This window comes from Harpegnathos saltator, unplaced genomic scaffold (genome assembly GCF_003227715.2).
Source record: "Harpegnathos saltator strain DR-91 unplaced genomic scaffold, Hsal_v8.6 scaffold557, whole genome shotgun sequence".
Lineage (NCBI taxonomy): Eukaryota > Metazoa > Arthropoda > Insecta > Hymenoptera > Formicidae > Harpegnathos > Harpegnathos saltator.
Genome location: NW_020230379.1, coordinates 522,085 through 539,891, shown reverse-complemented (window position 1 = coordinate 539,891; position 17,807 = coordinate 522,085). Strand labels below are relative to the sequence as shown.

The 17,807-nt window shown below is 46.8% G+C and overlaps 1 protein-coding gene across 1 annotated transcript; it reads right to left on the bottom strand.

The window, feature by feature from the left end:
• Positions 1-11,416: 11,416 nt before the first annotated feature.
• Positions 11,417-12,307, bottom strand: LOC112589623 (proline-rich receptor-like protein kinase PERK9). The gene has a single exon (XM_025303601.1). The coding sequence runs from the start codon at positions 12,305-12,307 to the stop codon at positions 11,417-11,419; it is 891 nt and encodes a 296-aa protein (XP_025159386.1).
• Between the last annotated feature and the right edge of the window lie 5,500 nt (positions 12,308-17,807).

Below are 17,807 nucleotides of genomic sequence, written 5' to 3'. Positions count from 1 at the left end.
GCTTATTCACCAAATGAAATTGTGGACATGATTCGCATTTTGGGTGAGGCCAGGAATAATTACTCGGCAGCAGAAAGGCTTTATGCTGAAAGATTTCCAGACAGACGCCATCCTGATAGGAAAGTAATAAAAAAACTCTGCGACAGAGCTGAACAGGGTTTTCTTAGAAGAAACCGGCGAAAATCGGGCCCTGATGAAGTCACATCATTGACTGTTATAGGTGCCGTTGCTTTGAATCCTCAAATCTCTACGAGACAAATTGAGAGGCAATACGGTATATCTAAATCAACAGTCAATCGTGTGCTCAAGCTCAACAAGTTTCACCCATATCACATTCATCTAACTCAGCAATTGGAAGAGAGGGACTACCAATGCTGTGTATGTTTTTGTAACTGGGCTCGAGATCAAATCCAACAAAATCCCCGGTTCATTGCTGATACGCTTTTTTCTGATGAAGCCACGTTTTGTAATAGAGGAAGCGTTAATAGGCATAACTGCCATTATTATTCAGATGCTAATCCACATTGGCAGAGAAGCCAAGAGTTCCAACGGCAGTGGTCCATTAACGTTTGGGCAGGCATCCTGGGAGATGTTATTGTTGGTCCATATTTTTTTTAAGAAAATCTCAATGCGGCAATCTATCTAAGATTTCTTCAAGATGACCTGCTCAACCTCTTGAGACATGTCGACAATGATTTACTCAGACGAATGTGGTTCCAACAAGATGGAGCACCAGCTCATAGATCTCGAGCTGTTACACAATATTTAAATAATAGATTCCCGAATAGGTGGATTGGTATGGGCAGTCGAGTTCAAGAATGGCCCCCAAGATCACCCGACTTGACACCCCTAGATTTTTATTTCTGGGACTATATTAGAGATATAGTTTATTCGCAAAAGCCTACAACCGTTGAAAATATGAAAAACCGGATCAGATAGGCTTGCAGAAATATTAATGTAGGTGTTCTTGAAAAAGTTAGGGACGACTTTTACCATAGATTAGAGCTATGCATACAAGTAAATGGCCAAGTTTTTGAACACTTTAAGTAATTGTACACAAAAGAAGATCTTGCCTTGACTGGTTGGATCATGCTCAGAGCTTGCCTTGACTGGCTGGATCATGCTCGGATCTTGCCTTGACTGGCTGGATCATGCTCGGATCTTGCCTTAACTGGCTGGATCATGCTCGGATTTTGCCTTGACTGGTTGGATCATGCTCGGATCTTGCCTTGACTGGTTGGATCATGTTCGGATCTTGCCTTGACTGGTTGGATCATGTAAGATAAGACTATCGGAAAGTGAATGTTTTACGAAATATTTTGTATTTTTATCAAAATTTTGTAAATTTGAAGCTTTATAACTCGAAAAGTACTTCACCAAAAAACATTTGATTATAGTGTTTTGGGAAGCTCTCGAGATCAGCTACAAGAATATGTAGTAAAAAATTGGGGATGCCATCTAAAAAAATTGAGGTAATCTTCACGTAACCTTCAAATTACTCTTCAAAGTCAAATCAATGGTACCGTTTTATGGCCCCCTCGAAATCATACAAAACGTGTCTGAACCATTTTTCTCTAAAATAAAACATAAGAAATATTTGGGGTGGACACTTAAAATGGGACACCCTGTATATGTATGTAAATTTCTATTTATTTGTTTTTATCATTTTATTTTTATAATAAAATTTATACATTTTTGGTATTTTATCACTTTAACCGCTTCTGCGGTTTACATGTATTTACCCCGAGGGGCCATTCACTAATGCAATAAGGTGTACATTTGATTTGTAATCATCGTATAATCAACAATGAAATCAATTCGTAATCACGTGTAATCTTGATATATTTGTTACATTATTTACATTGAAATTAGCAGTAATAACGAGTAATAATATTGAAATAATTTGCAATCATCATAAAATTATTTGTAATCACAATAAAATCAGCTACATTACAACTGATTACAATCGATTACAACCGATTTCACACAGTCGTATGAAATCACTTAAGTAATTGTAATCACATTGTAATCAACTGTGATCAACTGTACTTTATAATCATGTGTACACCTTTTTTTTTATCACGGTGGGAAAATCCTCATGGATACCCCCTCCTCTTGGGGGGGAGGGTTATGCCGGACTCTTACCGGCTAAAACCCCACCGGGGTGTCTACCATTCGGGCCGGAATGTGGGGAATCGGGGGAACTGCGCCGGCACTCCCTCCCCGACATCATGTGTACACCTAATAGCTGAGTGAATAGCCCCTTGATTCACCCTAGTAGAAAAGTGATTTAAAAATGCGCAGGGCGTATTCTAACAGAGGAATTTTCATGCAGTTTTATATATAACTATTTTTGACATCGCTAAACACGAATCTGAGGTGAAAATTCGAAACTTTAAAATGGCGTTTCCAATACAGGGTGTTTGATAGCTGATCATGCAGACGAAAGTTGGAGATAGATTGGGTGTAGCCGAGAAGAAAAGTCATGTACCATAATGTCAAATTGGCAATAGTTACCGAGTTATTAATTAAAACATGTGAGCCAACGAGCGCGTAGAGAGCGGAGGGCGGCCGCAGTAAGCACGTAGACATTTGATACAGGCGGAGTCAGTGAGTAGCGGTAGACAAGCGCGCGCGGCGAGGGGCAATGTAAGCGACAAGAGGCGATCGCGCGCGACGAGGAGCGAGCGAGCGAGCTTTTTCTTTACAGGTTTTTCTTTATAGCCCGCTCGCTCCTCGTCGTTCGCGCTCGCTCGCCTCTTGTCGCTTGCGCTCGCTCGCTCCTCGTCGCGCGCGTTCGCCTCTTGTTGTTTACGTTGCCTCTCGCCGCGCGCGCTCGCCTACCGCCACTCGCTGACTCCGCCTGTATCAAATGTCTACGTGCTTACTGCGGCGCCCTCCGCTCTCTACGCGCTCGTTGGCTCACATGTTTTAATTAATAACTCGGTAACTATTGCCAATTTGACATTATGGTATATGACTTTTCTTCTCGGCTACACCCAATCTATCTCCAACTTTCGTCTGCATGATCAGCTATCAAACACCCTGTATAGCGACAAAAATGTTTTAGCCCATGACGTCTATAGACGTCATGCACAGTCAAGGGGTTAACATGTTTTAATATTTAATATAATATATATTTATATATACGGGCTCAACCATTAATTTCATCATCTGCATCTTCAATATCTGTGTCAGTATCGACTCCTTGTAAATGGACATCTGCTTGGTATCGTAATCTCCGACGTCGTCCAGTTTCTCTTTCATTTGCCTTCTTTGCAGCATTTCTATTTCGTTGTTTGCCGAAGCGTACTGCTTCGCCAACTTCTCGCAAAAACTCGTCACGCATCGGCTTCGGGAAATGTGAATTCATACATACTGCATCCATAAATAAAAAAAAACATTAATTCAATTCGCTATTTTTCGGTAAATTTAAATATTTCAGCATAGAAGACTTTTAAATTATGTAAGCACACTCACATGCTTATATACACAAATAAAAAAAAATAATAAATAATATATTTAAACCTCATTGGTAAAACTGAAAGTAAGGAAGGCATAAAAAAGGATGAATACGTTGCTTTGTTACAATTTCTTGCCCAAAATGCAGATTATTGACTCCGCATCTATAGATCGTTTGCATTAATTAACACTTAAATAATAATTCTCTTTGTTTATTTTGAAGTGAGAGTATCTATACTATAATGTGATCATTACAGTAGGAACTTCAATATCAATTCCCAGATAGTCAAATCTGCAAAGCAGATTTGCGCAGTCTATTAGTAAAGTCTGTTGACAGAAAGACAACAGATTGTACACTGAATATGCTTGTCAAACTCTGACAACAGATTGTCAGCAGAATGTACACAGAGCCTGTTGTCAAACTAATCTGTCAACAGGCTCTGCGTACATTCTTTCTCCAATCTGCTGTCAGAGTCTGATTAACAGATTCTGTGTGCAATCTAATGGCAGATTAGACACACAAACGTCTATGGATCTGTCGACAAACCTCTTCAAATCTGTTTCCAACCTAACCTCAGTCTGTGCACAGATTGATTACTGAGTTGGAGATCATGACACGACAACATCACATAAGCACAAGATGTACATAAATGATGCACAGATCTATGCAACTATCAAGCCTTGATATCATAAAGCAATCAAATATACTTTTTTATATCATAACATAAATGATGATGATATCATAGATATTTGAGACACATGTGTATGCATATATGTATGTTGGTTTGAACTCATAAATATCAATATACAAACTCAACATAATATTAATTTTCTATCTGGAGTGTCATTTAAGGCGTTGTTTCTTTATTATCTGGGTATGTACATTTAAGTAGATATAATAATTACACTCACCTGAGTTTGCGTCTGTGAATAATTCCTCACAAGCGAAGTGTGTAGAAGCAAATGTGTAGAACCTTGTACACTCGGAAAATATCGTTCTTGTCTTTTTATCAATCTTTAATGTAATCAAATTTCTTCTTTCTTTCTTTGTTATCAAACACGTTCACTCAGAGGCAGGTATGGTCCCTCGGCGATGTCGTATACGCCTGTAAAACAATCGAAAGCGATGACAGGTATATACGCATACGCATATGGGCGTACTGTACAGCGCGAGAGAAGCGAAGAAGGAGAAGTGATGGGAGACGTTCCGATGTTGCATCCTTATCGCACGTCGCACGATCGAGAGAGAAAGCATTACCAGACGTGGTACGATTAATGGTGTCCGCATAGCTGTCTCATTCACTCTACGCTTGAATGCAGGCAATATGAGTGAGACAGCTATAGAAACACCGCGCTATCTCTATAGGTGTCTTGCTCGCTCTAATAGCCATGTATCACGCTTTCCTCTTTTCTTCTTAGCAGAAATGCCGATTAAGGAGGCAATCCTGTCTGTAGACCAGAAAAATAAGCTATTTTCGCGAATTTTTTTTTCGGAAACTAAGCAGACGATTGATTTCAAACTTGATAAAAATAATAATATATATTTTATTAATGAGAATGAATTTTTATGGCGTTATAAAACAGAAAAGCGCGATACATTTTTTATGCCGTAAGATATGTCAAATTGCGAGCATAAATGCCATTGGCTATTATAGCGAATGAGACACCTATAGAGATAGCGCGGTGCATATAAAAAATTAATATTTTTTTATTTCGCTAGTTCACACGATAGATAGACATGTTTCGAATATGTAATTAGATGCTGAAGTCGATCGATCGACTTTTTTATATAAAAAAAAGTTTTTTCTCTGATTTCAGGAGATGCTATATAGCGTCTCGTTATTATTATTGTAATTTTTATTATTATTAAATGTCTCCTAATTTTTTTTTATATTTTCAAGAGCGGAGCCTATATTTTAAATAGCATTTTAAGGAAGATGTTGCATTTATTCTCCCTCCTTCTCGTAGTCTTTTCAAAAGTAAAGATATGTTGCGTCTAAAAAGAATTGCACAATTTGACATATTTTACGGCATAAAATAAATTTTTTCGTAAATTTCATGAAATATCGTTTTCTTGCAAATAAAATATTCTTAACGTAAAATCATCGATATTTATGACGATTTTTCAAATATTTTTAAATGTCTTAAAATATTAAAAAAGTAGTTCGTTTTTTATTTCCTTAATTCAAACGAGTTAGCGGCAAGTCGTACATTAATTATTTTACTTGCGTTTTTGTCCCAGTCTACCGTATTTCGAGATTTTATAGGAACCATGAAACGGCGCGCGCCTAAACACGTCACATTATTTTTTGTATATTTGCTACATTATTATTCATATAACGCCATAAAAATTCATTCTCATCAATAAAATATATATTATTATTTTTATCAAGTTTGAAATCAATCGTCTGCTTAGTTTCCGAAAAAAAAAATTCGCGAAAATAGCTTATTTTTCTGGCCTATAGACAGGATTGCCTCCTTGATCGGCATTTCTGCTAAGGAAAAAAGAGGAAAGCGCGATATATGGCTATTAGAGCGAGCGAGACACCTATAGAGACAGCGCGGTGTCTCTATAACTGTCTCACTCATATTGCCTGCATTCAAGCGTACAGAGAGTGAGACAGCTATTGGGGACACCATTAACCGTATCACGTCTGGTAATGCTTTCTCTCTCGATCGTGCGACGTGCGATAAGGATGCAACATCGGAACGTCTCCCACCACTTCTCCCTCTTCGCTTCTCTCGCGCTGTACAGTACGCCCATATGCATATGCGTATATGCCTGTCATGGCTTTCGATTGTTTTACAGGCGTATACGACATCGCCGAGGGACATCATACCTGCCTGAGTGTTCACGCGCTACAAGCATTGTCTCGTCTGTTCGTTTTAGTTACACTATTGAACTAGTGCAATTATGTTGGAATGAGAAAACATATATTTGTTTCTGTAAGCATAAGGTTGTAAGGTTTTTATAAGCTATAAGCAAGCTATTAACAACCTTGTGTGTATATTTTTTGTAGAATGGGTTTTACATGTGAAAGAGACCGAACAATACTTACAACGCGGAACTGCCTAAAGTGAACGCGCCTATGTTTTCTCATTGGCCCGAAATCATCTGAAGATAAATAATAAGATGATATGTAGCCAATGAAACGACAGAACGCGGAAACGCTTGTCGTGCGGCAAAAAGCCACATAGTAAACAATCAATATATCTTTTTTACCATATAAACTAAATATTTGTTACATATATGAAGATGTATGCTCTAAAAATCTTAAGATTTAACGTTAAAAAAGATTTAAGAAAAAAAATACTTCCTCCCAGACCACAATATTTATAAAATATTTTTAAAATATATATGTTAATATATGTTAAATATTTTATAAATATTTTTATGATCGAGATTTTCAAACATGAAAAAGATTTTTTTTTTGGTAACGCAGGGAAATCCATCATGGATACCCCCGACCCTTAGGGGAGTCGGAGGTTATGTCGGACTCCTACCGACTAAAACTCCTGCGGGATGCCTACCTGTCGGACCGAAAATGTGGGGAGTCAGGGGAACTACTCCCGTATTCCCTCCCCGACACCCCGGCCCCAGGACTCCCTTTCGGGAGCCCCTCGCTATCTGTTACCGCGCCCTGTTCCGCAAAGGGAATCCAAGGCGCAGTCCCGGTCGGTCTAAGGCCGACCGGTTGGCCTTCTGGTTTCACCTATAGGGTGAAGGGGCATCCGCCCTCACCCTTTACCCCCCCTCCCCGTTAGTCAGGGAGGGAGGGTTTCTGGGGGAGTGGACCCGTCCCCAAACGGGGCACCACTCCCCCCTGTCCCTACTTGTCCGCGGCAAAAGGGATCCATCTTCTATGAAGAAGAGCCGGATCCCCTCTGACGACAGAAGCGGGCCCGAGGCGGCCGAGGAGGGCCTGGACCCCTGCTATTCAGGGATCCTTCCTCTTCCTCGGCCGGTGTCACCTCCGGCCCGCTTCCTAAATCCCCCCCCCCTGAGTCGTCGCCGACCAAAAAGTAAACCCCGTCGCCTCCTGCGACGGGATTCGTGCGGTCGGCGCTCCCTCTCGGCGGCCTCCTTCTTGGACATTACGTCCCTGCAGAAGGAGGCCGCCGCTTCTCATCCCTCCTCGCTCCCGCACATGGATTGAACCATGCGCAGGAGCGAGATGTCCCCCATTGAGCACCCCATCGCCCCGGCCAGAACCCGGCGCTCCCCTTCCCAGGCTGGACAAGCAGCCAGGGTGTGGAGCGCCGTGTCCATGAGCACGGGGCAGTGGTGGCACCTAGTGGTGAGCTCCTTCCCGATCCGGTGCAGGTACTTACCGAAGCACCCAAGGCCCGCCAGTACCTGCACCAGATGGTAGGACAGTCCGCATCCCCTCCTGCCCGCCAACTCTGGCAGGCAGGGGCGACAGCCTCCGCCGTCATGCGCCCGTACCTCCGTGGGTCGGACAACTTGTCCGCCCACATCTCCTGGGTACGGGTCACGGCTTGAGTTCGTAAGGCCCGCAGGTCCCCAAAACATGAAAAAGATTATGATAAATATCTAAAAATACTTATGAAAAATATTTTTCATAAATCTTTTATAAATCTTTTATAAATAATAGTCTTCACAAAAATATTTATGATAAAATATTTTTCATGAATATATTTAGATATTTACCTTAATCTTTTTCATATCTGAAAATCTCGATCATAAAAATATTTATAAAATATTTAACATCTATTGTTATTTACAATATATATACATCTACAATATATTTCTAAAATATTGTATAAATATTGTGTGCTGTCTAGGCTTCTCGTTCCGCAAAAAGGAAAATATGTATTGAAATATTTAACTATTATTGCAAATATTAATATTTTATTTGCCATAAATATTAATATAAATATTTACAAACTATTATTATAAATATTTATTTTTCATTTATCATAAATATTTGACGAAAATAAATAGTCTATATTTTAATGATATTTTGAATAAGGATTTAAGTATCTTTTTCTTGGGAGGTTTTGGTTAAAGCAGGCAATTTGATTGGTTTGTGTGCAGTCGGACTATAGGCAAACGGGGCCCTCCTTTTTTCTTCGTGTATATAAAATATTTATAGAAATATTTACAAAATATTAATACAAATATTTATTTTTTATTTACCATAAATATTTTACGAAATATTTAGTCTACATTTTAATAATATTTTGAGTAAAGATTTTGATATTTGTTTTCCTTTATGTATATAAAATCTTTATAAAATATTTAAATATTTAAAAAAATATTTCGAAATCAATATTTATAAATATTTATCATTAATATTTTGTGCAATCTGAGTATTGTTAACAAACTATAATTAAAATAGTAATGCGTTCTATTTCAGTGTTGACAAATGTACGGCAAATACAGCAACACGTGCTGTACATTGTTGCCATTGTGTTATCGTCATGATGCTGACAACGTTAAGGTGCCTTTAGATGGTCAGAGCGTCGAGCGTCAAGCAATTATCCAATGATATTTCTACATAACACTCAATGTAGAAATGAGAGCTCTTATTGGATAACGCTTGACACTCGATGTCCGACATTAGGAAACAAACATGCCACAATAATAACTTATAAAGATTAATTCCTTAATGTTTATTTGCGGAGTTAGGTTAAATTAAAATATAGACGGTCTAATATACATGTTACATGATAAAAATATCCATATATTTGTGTCATTCAGTATATTAGCGTCAAGACGCTCGAATCGGTTTCGTTTTGATTCGTACAGATGCTCGACGCTCGACGCTCTGACGCTTCCATCTATTGGCACTTTTACGTGTCAGTATTGCTAATCGTTTGCTCTGGACATTTCGTTGCAGCGTTCTATTTCGATATTGGCAAATGTATGGCAAACATATAGCAACACGTGCTATGAATTGTTGCCGGCATTTTATCGTCATAATGCTGACACGTAAACACTCGTGTTGCTAAACGAATTATATTTCAATGTTCGCAAATATACGGCAATAGGTGCAATGCATTATGTTGCCGTCATCTTATCACCATGATGCTGACAACGTAACGTACATGTGTTGTTGACCGTTTGCTCTGGAAATTTCATCATCTTGTAACGGTCGCGCCTCCAGGCTCGGTTGTTTCGGGTTGATCCGGCCCTGTGGCTTGGATCGCGGTTTGCGAGCAGACCACAGGAAAGATTTTCAGGTGAAGGTGTGTGTGTGGTGTGTGTATGTGTCAATAAACGAAGACAAAATAAGTATAACACAATAAGTCTTTATTTGGTCGCATGCTACGACCGCGTGTTGCGACGCGACGTCCCAATGTTTGGGTGTTAGAGGATTGCGTGAATCGTTTCCGCGGACGCTACGAGCCCCGCGGGGTCACCGTGGTAGGTGAGCGATTTGCTTGGAGCTTATTTTCGGTAATTATTTCAGCCGGCGCTTGATCCGCAATGAGGGTCGAGCCGCTGATTAGTGACCGCGCGATGTGTATTTCGTTGTGGTTTAAAGCGCTAGCTTGGGTGATTCGGCACGCGACTTGACGACAGGTTGAAAAAAAACGGTGTAAGAACGCGTCGCGACACGTCGCGCTCGCTTTTGTCCTCGGCCGCAGCGTTGGTCGCCCCGGGGGTCGAGGGGTGCGGGCGATGGGAGGATTCCGTGTGTGCTGGACCGACGCGTCAACTCTCAGCTGATCAGTTCTTGCCTTCCTGGCGTCCTATTTGATGAAATTATGAAAGAGATATCGTGAGATCGTTCCGGTGAACACACCGGAGCGACGGCAAACTCGCCGTCCGAACCTTGTATCGTAAAGACAGCACAACATAAAATCGTTCCGGTGAACACACCGGAGCGACGGCGAACTCGCCGTCCGATCCTTATATTGCGGAGACGGCACGAAATATCGCAAAGACGGCACAAAATAAGATCGTTCCGGTGAACACACCGGAGCGACGGCGAACTCGCCGTCCGATCTTTATATCGCGGAGACGGCACGAAATATCGCAAAGACGGCACAAAATAAGATCGTTCCGGTGAACACACCGGAGCGACGGCGAACTCGCCGTCCGATCCTTATATCGCGGAGACGGCACGAAATATCGCAAAGACGGCACAAAATAAGATCGTTCCGGTGAACACACCGGAGCGACGGCGAACTCGCCGTCCGATCCTTATATCGCGGAGACGGCACGAAATATCGCAAAGACGGCACAAAAGAAAATCGTTCCGGTGAACACACCGGAGCGACGGCGAACCCGCCGTCCGATCCTTTATATCGCAAAGACGGCACAAAATAAGATCGTTCCGGTGAACACACCGGAGCGACGGCGAACTCGCCGTCCGATCCTTATATCGCGGAGACGGCACGAAATATCGCAAAGACGGTACGAACGAAGATCGTTCCGGTGAACACACCGGAGCGACGGCAAACTCGCCGTCCGATCTCTATAGCGCAAAGAACAGGTATTATTAATCACCGTCGTAGACGGCCTGGTAACTCACTTACGAATTTCGGCAGAAGCTTCTCGGTTGATCCTCTCTCGGAAAGAACTAGTCGTGAAGACGGAACTCTGGAGACTTCCTTCTCGTTAAAATCTGCCGGGGTTATATACCCGAGATTTTGGGGCTTCGGTTTTCTTCGCCCTTAATCGGAGTTAATTCCTTTTTAATCGGAATTAATCGTGATTATGCGGCGTTTGCCGAATAACTTCGGCGGGGCCGCTAGCTCGGTTCGGCGGCCGATCGTGCCCGAGCGTCGTTGCCGGGTAGTCGGGCATATTCGGCCGAGCGCGATGTTTCGGCGCGGTGTCAGCGCGGGTCGGGGGGTGTGCGCTCAGCTGACTGTCGCGTGCTGCTAGGCGGCAGTCAGCGTAACGGCACAAAAATCTTTGTGTCGTTACACCATCCCCCCCCTTTTTTCCTCGTTTTCCCTCCTTCTGGCATGAAGCCTTTTAACCGGGGATACGGTTGGCGGTACGCAACTGCCCGTTGCGTGTGAACCGCAGGCTCCACCGTCCGGTCAGCGTCCGTAGACGGTATTTCCGGGAGACCCGGACGGAAAAATATGGCACGTGCCATATTTCGCCGGTCGGCAGCAAGATGGGCACTGGCGGCGGTAGTGCGGGGCCTTGTACCGATGGCTGGATGGAAGGTTGCACCCTGGCTTGCGGTGGCGGGGTGTCACGGAGGAGTCGCAGGGTGCCCCTGAACGGCACGTTACTCTTGATCACCGGTCCCGGCTGGATGTTGCTTATGGCTGGAGTTTGCGGCTCGTCCTCGCCCAGCAGTGGCATGTCGCGAGGTGGCGGCGCTGGGGCCGTCGAGGAATCCTCCCCTTGCTCGTCGAGTGTGATGACCGGAATGGTCCGCCTGGTGGATACGACGACGGAAGGGGGGCCTCCGTGCGGGGCCTCGACCTCGCGTCTTCGGGCCACGTCAACAAGCCCGGGTGGCGCTGGGCGAATCTGGGGCCCTTTCCTCGGCCGGCCGATTCGGCGTCCGAGCGTTGGTGGTGCGGGCATCTGCCAACTCCCCCTTTTCCGGGTGGTCGGTTCCTTGACCTCCCTCTGGAGGCTAGGACCGGGCTTGGCGGTTATAGGTGCCAGCGGTGGTGGTTCGGTCGTTGAGACGCGGATGACCGTCGGCGGGGCCGCTGCGGGTGCCGGAAGCGCTGGTGGTGGTCCGTTCGGATCCTTGGGGCGATGCTCGGCAGAGGTCCCCCCTCGGTCTGGCGGGCTTCCCTTTTCCGCAGTCTCAGTGACCCGGCGCCATACGGCGGCGGCGTCGTCATCGGTTTTGAGCAGAAGCTCGGCCAGCTCGTCAATGTAGTTGTCTAGCTCCATATTAACGATTGACTGTCCCGCATGCTTGATCCTCTCCGCTTTTATAGTCGTTAGGCTCGAAATTACGGCTTGATTCGGGGAGATCGGTCAATCTTCTGGTTGGTCGATGTTCGTTACCTGTTGTTGGGAACGTGATCGTGTTGATTTCTCGGCCTTTGTTACTTGGTGCGGCGCGCATGTCGTGCACGTGTATGTTTTTATAAATTCGGCCTCGTTCGTCTTTCAAATCGACGATTACTGGAGAATGTATTTTCTTTACGGTGAACGGTCCGCTATATTTTGGCGCAAGTTTGGCATTGAATGCCTTCGTCTTGTCGGATTGAAGGTGTTCCTTTTTCCACACTGTTTCTCCGAGTTGTGGGCGCCATGCTCTCCTCCGTAAATTGTAATGAGATTCCTGTCGTTGAAATGCTTGTGCGAGATGCATTTTCACGAGCTCGTGCGTTTCAGTCAGTACCTTCGCCACGGTGGAGGGTGGCGGAACGGGAGGTTTGTCCCTTCGGTCTTCTTGGTGTGGTCGGGCCAGTTCGCGTCCGTGATTCAGGAACGCTGGGCTGAATCGGGTAGCGTCATGTTGGGCGGTATTAAATGCGAATCGGAGGGCGCCCAAGTGTTCGTCCCAGCGGCGATGCTTTTTATCGACATATTGGGCGATCATTGTTTTGATAGTGCGATTGGTACGCTCCACGGGATTGCACTGTGGTGTGTAGATAGGAGTGGTGCGGTGGCGGATGCCAAAATCTTTGCACATCTCCTGGAATTCCTTGGCACTAAACTGTGGGCCGTTGTCGGAGATAATGGTGTCCGGGCATCCGTGTCGATAAATAATGATGTCGACGATGTGGGTCACGATTACTGGGGCCGTTGCCACTCGAAGTGCTTTGACTTCCAGCCATTTGGTGAAGCGGTCCTGCATGGTAAGTAACCACGTGTGTCCTTGATGAGAACGCGGCAAGGGTCCCACCAAGTCGATGGCCACCTGTTCCCAGGGGTGCTTCACTGCCGTGGCGTGGAGTAGGCCGGGTGGTTTCTGTTGTCCGGCTTTGTGTGCTAAACAGGTGGGGCACTTTCGGACATACTGGGCGATATCGCGGGCCATGCCGGGCCAGTAGTAGTGTTCGCCGATGCGTATGATGGTTTTGGCGATGCCGAGATGTCCGGCAGCGGGATCGTCGTGCATTCGTTTGAGCGTTAATGTTCTTTCGGTTGTCGGTAGGCATCTCTTCCATTGTGCGGCGGTTGGCACTTCCCGGAAGTCGAGATTATGTAGAAAATGTCGGAACACGTGGCCGTCTCGCAGGTCGTAATCGGGATGTGCGTCTGGGTGTGCTGTGACCTGGGCCTTGAGGTTCTCGTACCAGGAACAGGTCGGATGGCTGGTGATAACGGCCACTTCAGGTTCTCGGGACAGGGCATCGGCTACCTGGTTACTGGATCCGCGTCGGTAGCGGATCTCGAAGTCGTATTGTTGGAGTTCGAACTTCCAACGTCCGAGTCGGCCGGTCGGTGATTCAATTTTCTGCAGCCACTTCAGCGACTGGTGGTCGGTGAGGACGGTGAATGTGTACCCTTCGAGGTATTCGCGCATCTTGCGGATGCCCCAGACCACGGCCAGGCACTCCAGTTCGGTGGCGCTATAATTCCTTTCGGCATTGTTCAGGGTTCGACTGGCGTAGGCGACGACTTTTTCTCCCTCTTCAGTCTCCTGGGTCAGTACGGCTCCCAGGCCGGACTGGCTGGCGTCGGTTTGGAGAGTGAATCGTTGCGCAAAATCTGGACAGGTCAGCACTGGTGCGGTAATGAGAGCGTCTTTTAGTCGTTGGAAGGCGTCGGCCTCCTCGTCGTGCCACCTCCATCGTTCTTTCTTTTTGGTCAGCCGCGTGAGGGGTGCTGCGAGCCGGGAGAAATTCGGTACGAATCGGCGGTACCACGATGCTAGGCCTAGGAATTGTCGCACTTTCTTCACGTTAGTGGGTGTGGGCCATGCGGCAATAGCGCTGGTCTTCCCAGGGTCGGTGTGGATGCCTTCCTTGTTGATCAGATGACCGAGGTATTTTATCTGGGCGCAGCAAAACTGGCATTTGTCGACGTTGAGTCGCAGCCGGGCCTCCCGAAGGCGACGAAACACTTCGCGTAAATGAGTGAGATGCTCCTGGAAGGTGTTACTCAGCACGATGATGTCATCGAGGTACACCAACACGTTCGGTTCGAGGTCCGGGCCGAGGACAGTATTGACCAATCGCTGGAAGGTGGCGGGGGCAGAGTGTAGTCCGAATGGCAATACCCTGAACTGCATAAGTCCGCGCCCGGGCACCGTAAAAGCTGTGATTCCCTTGCTGTTCGGAGTGAGCGGTACTTGCCAGTACCCGTTCTTTAAGTCTAATGTGGATAGGTATTTGGCCCCTCGCAGTTTATCCAGAGTAGCTGTGATTTGTGGCAACGGGTATGCATCCCTTTCGGTAACTTCGTTGACTTTCCGAAAGTCAATGCAAAATCGATAACCGCCGTCCTTCTTTCTCACGAGTACCACAGGGGAGCTCCAGGCACTGCTAGACGGTTCAATCACCCCGTCCTCCTCCATCTGTTGTACTTCTTCGTCAATGATGCGTTGCATCGCCGGATTCCGGGGTCGGTATCGCTGCTTGATCGGCGCGATCCCCCGGCGTAACCGAATTTCGTGCTGGATAGCGGAGGTAGGTCCGGAGACGGTGTTGAGTTTTTCTAGTTCCGACCGCAGAAAAATTTGTAGCTGCTCGTCGTCTGTTGTGGCGATTGGTTGTCTGAACGCCTCGACTACTCCAACGGTACGGGTATGGTCGGCGGTAGGGAGGGGCGGGGGTTGTAGAGTTAGTCCGAGGCGTGACCACAAATCCATGCCGATAATAATTGGCGTGGTCAATTTCTCCATGACCGTAAAACGGTGATGGAACTGTTGCGTTCCTACCCAAAATATTAGATGGGTGGACCCGCAGGTGGCAACCCGGGTGCCGTTGGCTAAGGTTACCCATGAGCTGGGTCCGAGGGGTTGATCCTCGGGCCTCAAACTTTCGGCGCTTACCAGGGAGGTTTCTGCTCCAGAGTCAATTAGTGCCCTAAAAGGGCGATTTTGGTAGCGCACGGTTATACTGGGGCGCGGCGTGTATGTTATGCGTGGGACCGGGGAGTGTCCGCTCCGTCCTCGGTCACGTCCGCGTTTCCCGGTGGCGGATGGCACTGTTTTGTGAGCACCCCCTCTTTTCCGCATCGCGAGCAGAACTTAATGGCGGGTTGATCGCATTCCTGTCGCTGGTGTCCGGGCTGTTTGCACCGCCAGCAACATGCCTCGCGATCGTATGCCATAGTGGCTACGGTGGGTCCGCTTAACCGTGGGGGTTTCCCCTGGACGCGTTGCTGTCGGGTCAGTTCCTCGTATTTGCGGGCTAACCGGCCGAGGTCCTTGACATCCCGGGCCTCATAGGCTCCGAGGAACATTTTATAGCCCGGGTCTAGATTATCGTATAGACGGCCCAGCGTATTATTTATTTCGTCGTCGTCGCCACTGCGTCGGATCAAGGTGAGTAGTGCATTTTCATATTCTCGATATGATTCGTGGGGCCGTTGTCGACGCTCGACGATTTGGCGTCGCATTTCCTCGCGGTATCGAGGCGGTAAATAATGCTCGCGGAAAGCAGCGCAGAAATCGTCCCAGTTGTGCCAGCCAGGACGGTGGTTCCGATACCAGAGTAGCGGTTCTCCCCGCAGCATCTCTGGAATTCCCCAAAACAGCTGTCTGGTAGTAAGCCCATAGCAGACGCGGAGCTCATCAATCCGTTCTAAAAAGTTAAGCGGGTCCTTCCCTGTAAACTTGCAATCCCACTTATGGATTTCATGGATTGCCTCTGCGTCGGTGGGGGCTTTGTTCGCAGGATCCCATCCTGGTATTTGTTCATCCTCCGTGCTGGCGGCACTGGGTATATGAAGGGGGCTAAGCACCCGTCGGTCGGTAGGTCGGGTGAGGAATAATCCGGGGTTCTCGGTCACGAAACGGCGGAGGCGTCGTCGGAGGTCATCGATAGTGCCGCTCGTGTCCAGTCCATACTGACCGAGTCGGTGACCAATTTCCGCCTTATTAAGCTCTTGTATCCAGGCTCTTGGGGCGGTACTCATCTTGATTCTCGTTGGTTCCCTTGTCTCCACTTATCGTGCAACACACACCTTCCCTTTAACTGCCGGATCCTGGCAGGATCGCCATGTAACGGTCGCGCCTCCAGGCTCGGTTGTTTCGGGTTGATCCGGCCCTGTGGCTTGGATCGCGGTTTGCGAGCCGACCACAGGAAAGATTTTCAGGTGAAGGTGTGTGTGTGGTGTGTGTATGTGTCAATAAACGAAGACAAAATAAGTATAACACAATAAGTCTTTATTTGGTCGCATGCTACGACCGCGTGTTGCGACGCGACGTCCCAATGTTTGGGTGTTAGAGGATTGCGTGAATCGTTTCCGCGGACGCTACGAGCCCCGCGGGGTCACCGTGGTAGGTGAGCGATTTGCTTGGAGCTTATTTTCGGTAATTATTTCAGCCGGCGCTTGATCCGCAATGAGGGTCGAACCGCTGATTAGTGACCGCGCGATGTGTATTTCGTTGTGGTTTAAAGCGCTAGCTTGGGTGATTCGGCACGCGACTTGACGACAGGTTGAAAAAAAACGGTGTAAGAACGCGTCGCGACACGTCGCGCTCGCTTTTGTCCTCGGCCGCAGCGTTGGTCGCCCCGGGGGTCGAGGGGTGCGGGCGATGGGAGGATTCCGTGTGTGCTGGACCGACGCGTCAACTCTCAGCTGATCAGTTCTTGCCTTCCTGGCGTCCTATTTGATGAAATTATGAAAGAGATATCGTGAGATCGTTCCGGTGAACACACCGACGACGCAACTCGCGCCGAATTGCGAAAAAAAAAAAATCGTTCCGGTGAACACACCGGAGCGACGGCGAACTCGCCGTCCGATCCTTATATTGCGGAGACGGCACGAAATATCGCAAAGACGGCACAAAATAAGATCGTTCCGGTGAACACACCGGAGCGACGGCGAACTCGCCGTCCGATCTTTATATCGCGGAGACGGCACGAAATATCGCAAAGACGGCACAAAATAAGATCGTTCCGGTGAACACACCGGAGCGACGGCGAACTCGCCGTCCGATCCTTATATCGCGGAGACGGCACGAAATATCGCAAAGACGGCACAAAATAAGATCGTTCCGGTGAACACACCGGAGCGACGGCGAACTCGCCGTCCGATCCTTATATCGCGGAGACGGCACGAAATATCGCAAAGACGGCACAAAAGAAAATCGTTCCGGTGAACACACCGGAGCGACGGCGAACCCGCCGTCCGATCCTTTATATCGCAAAGACGGCACAAAATAAGATCGTTCCGGTGAACACACCGGAGCGACGGCGAACTCGCCGTCCGATCCTTATATCGCGGAGACGGCACGAAATATCGCAAAGACGGTACGAACGAAGAT

Coding starts and splice junctions, on each gene's coding strand:
- LOC112589623 (XM_025303601.1), bottom strand. CDS start 12,307: ATGGAGCTAGACAACTACATTGACGAGCTGGCCGAGCTTCTGCTCAAA.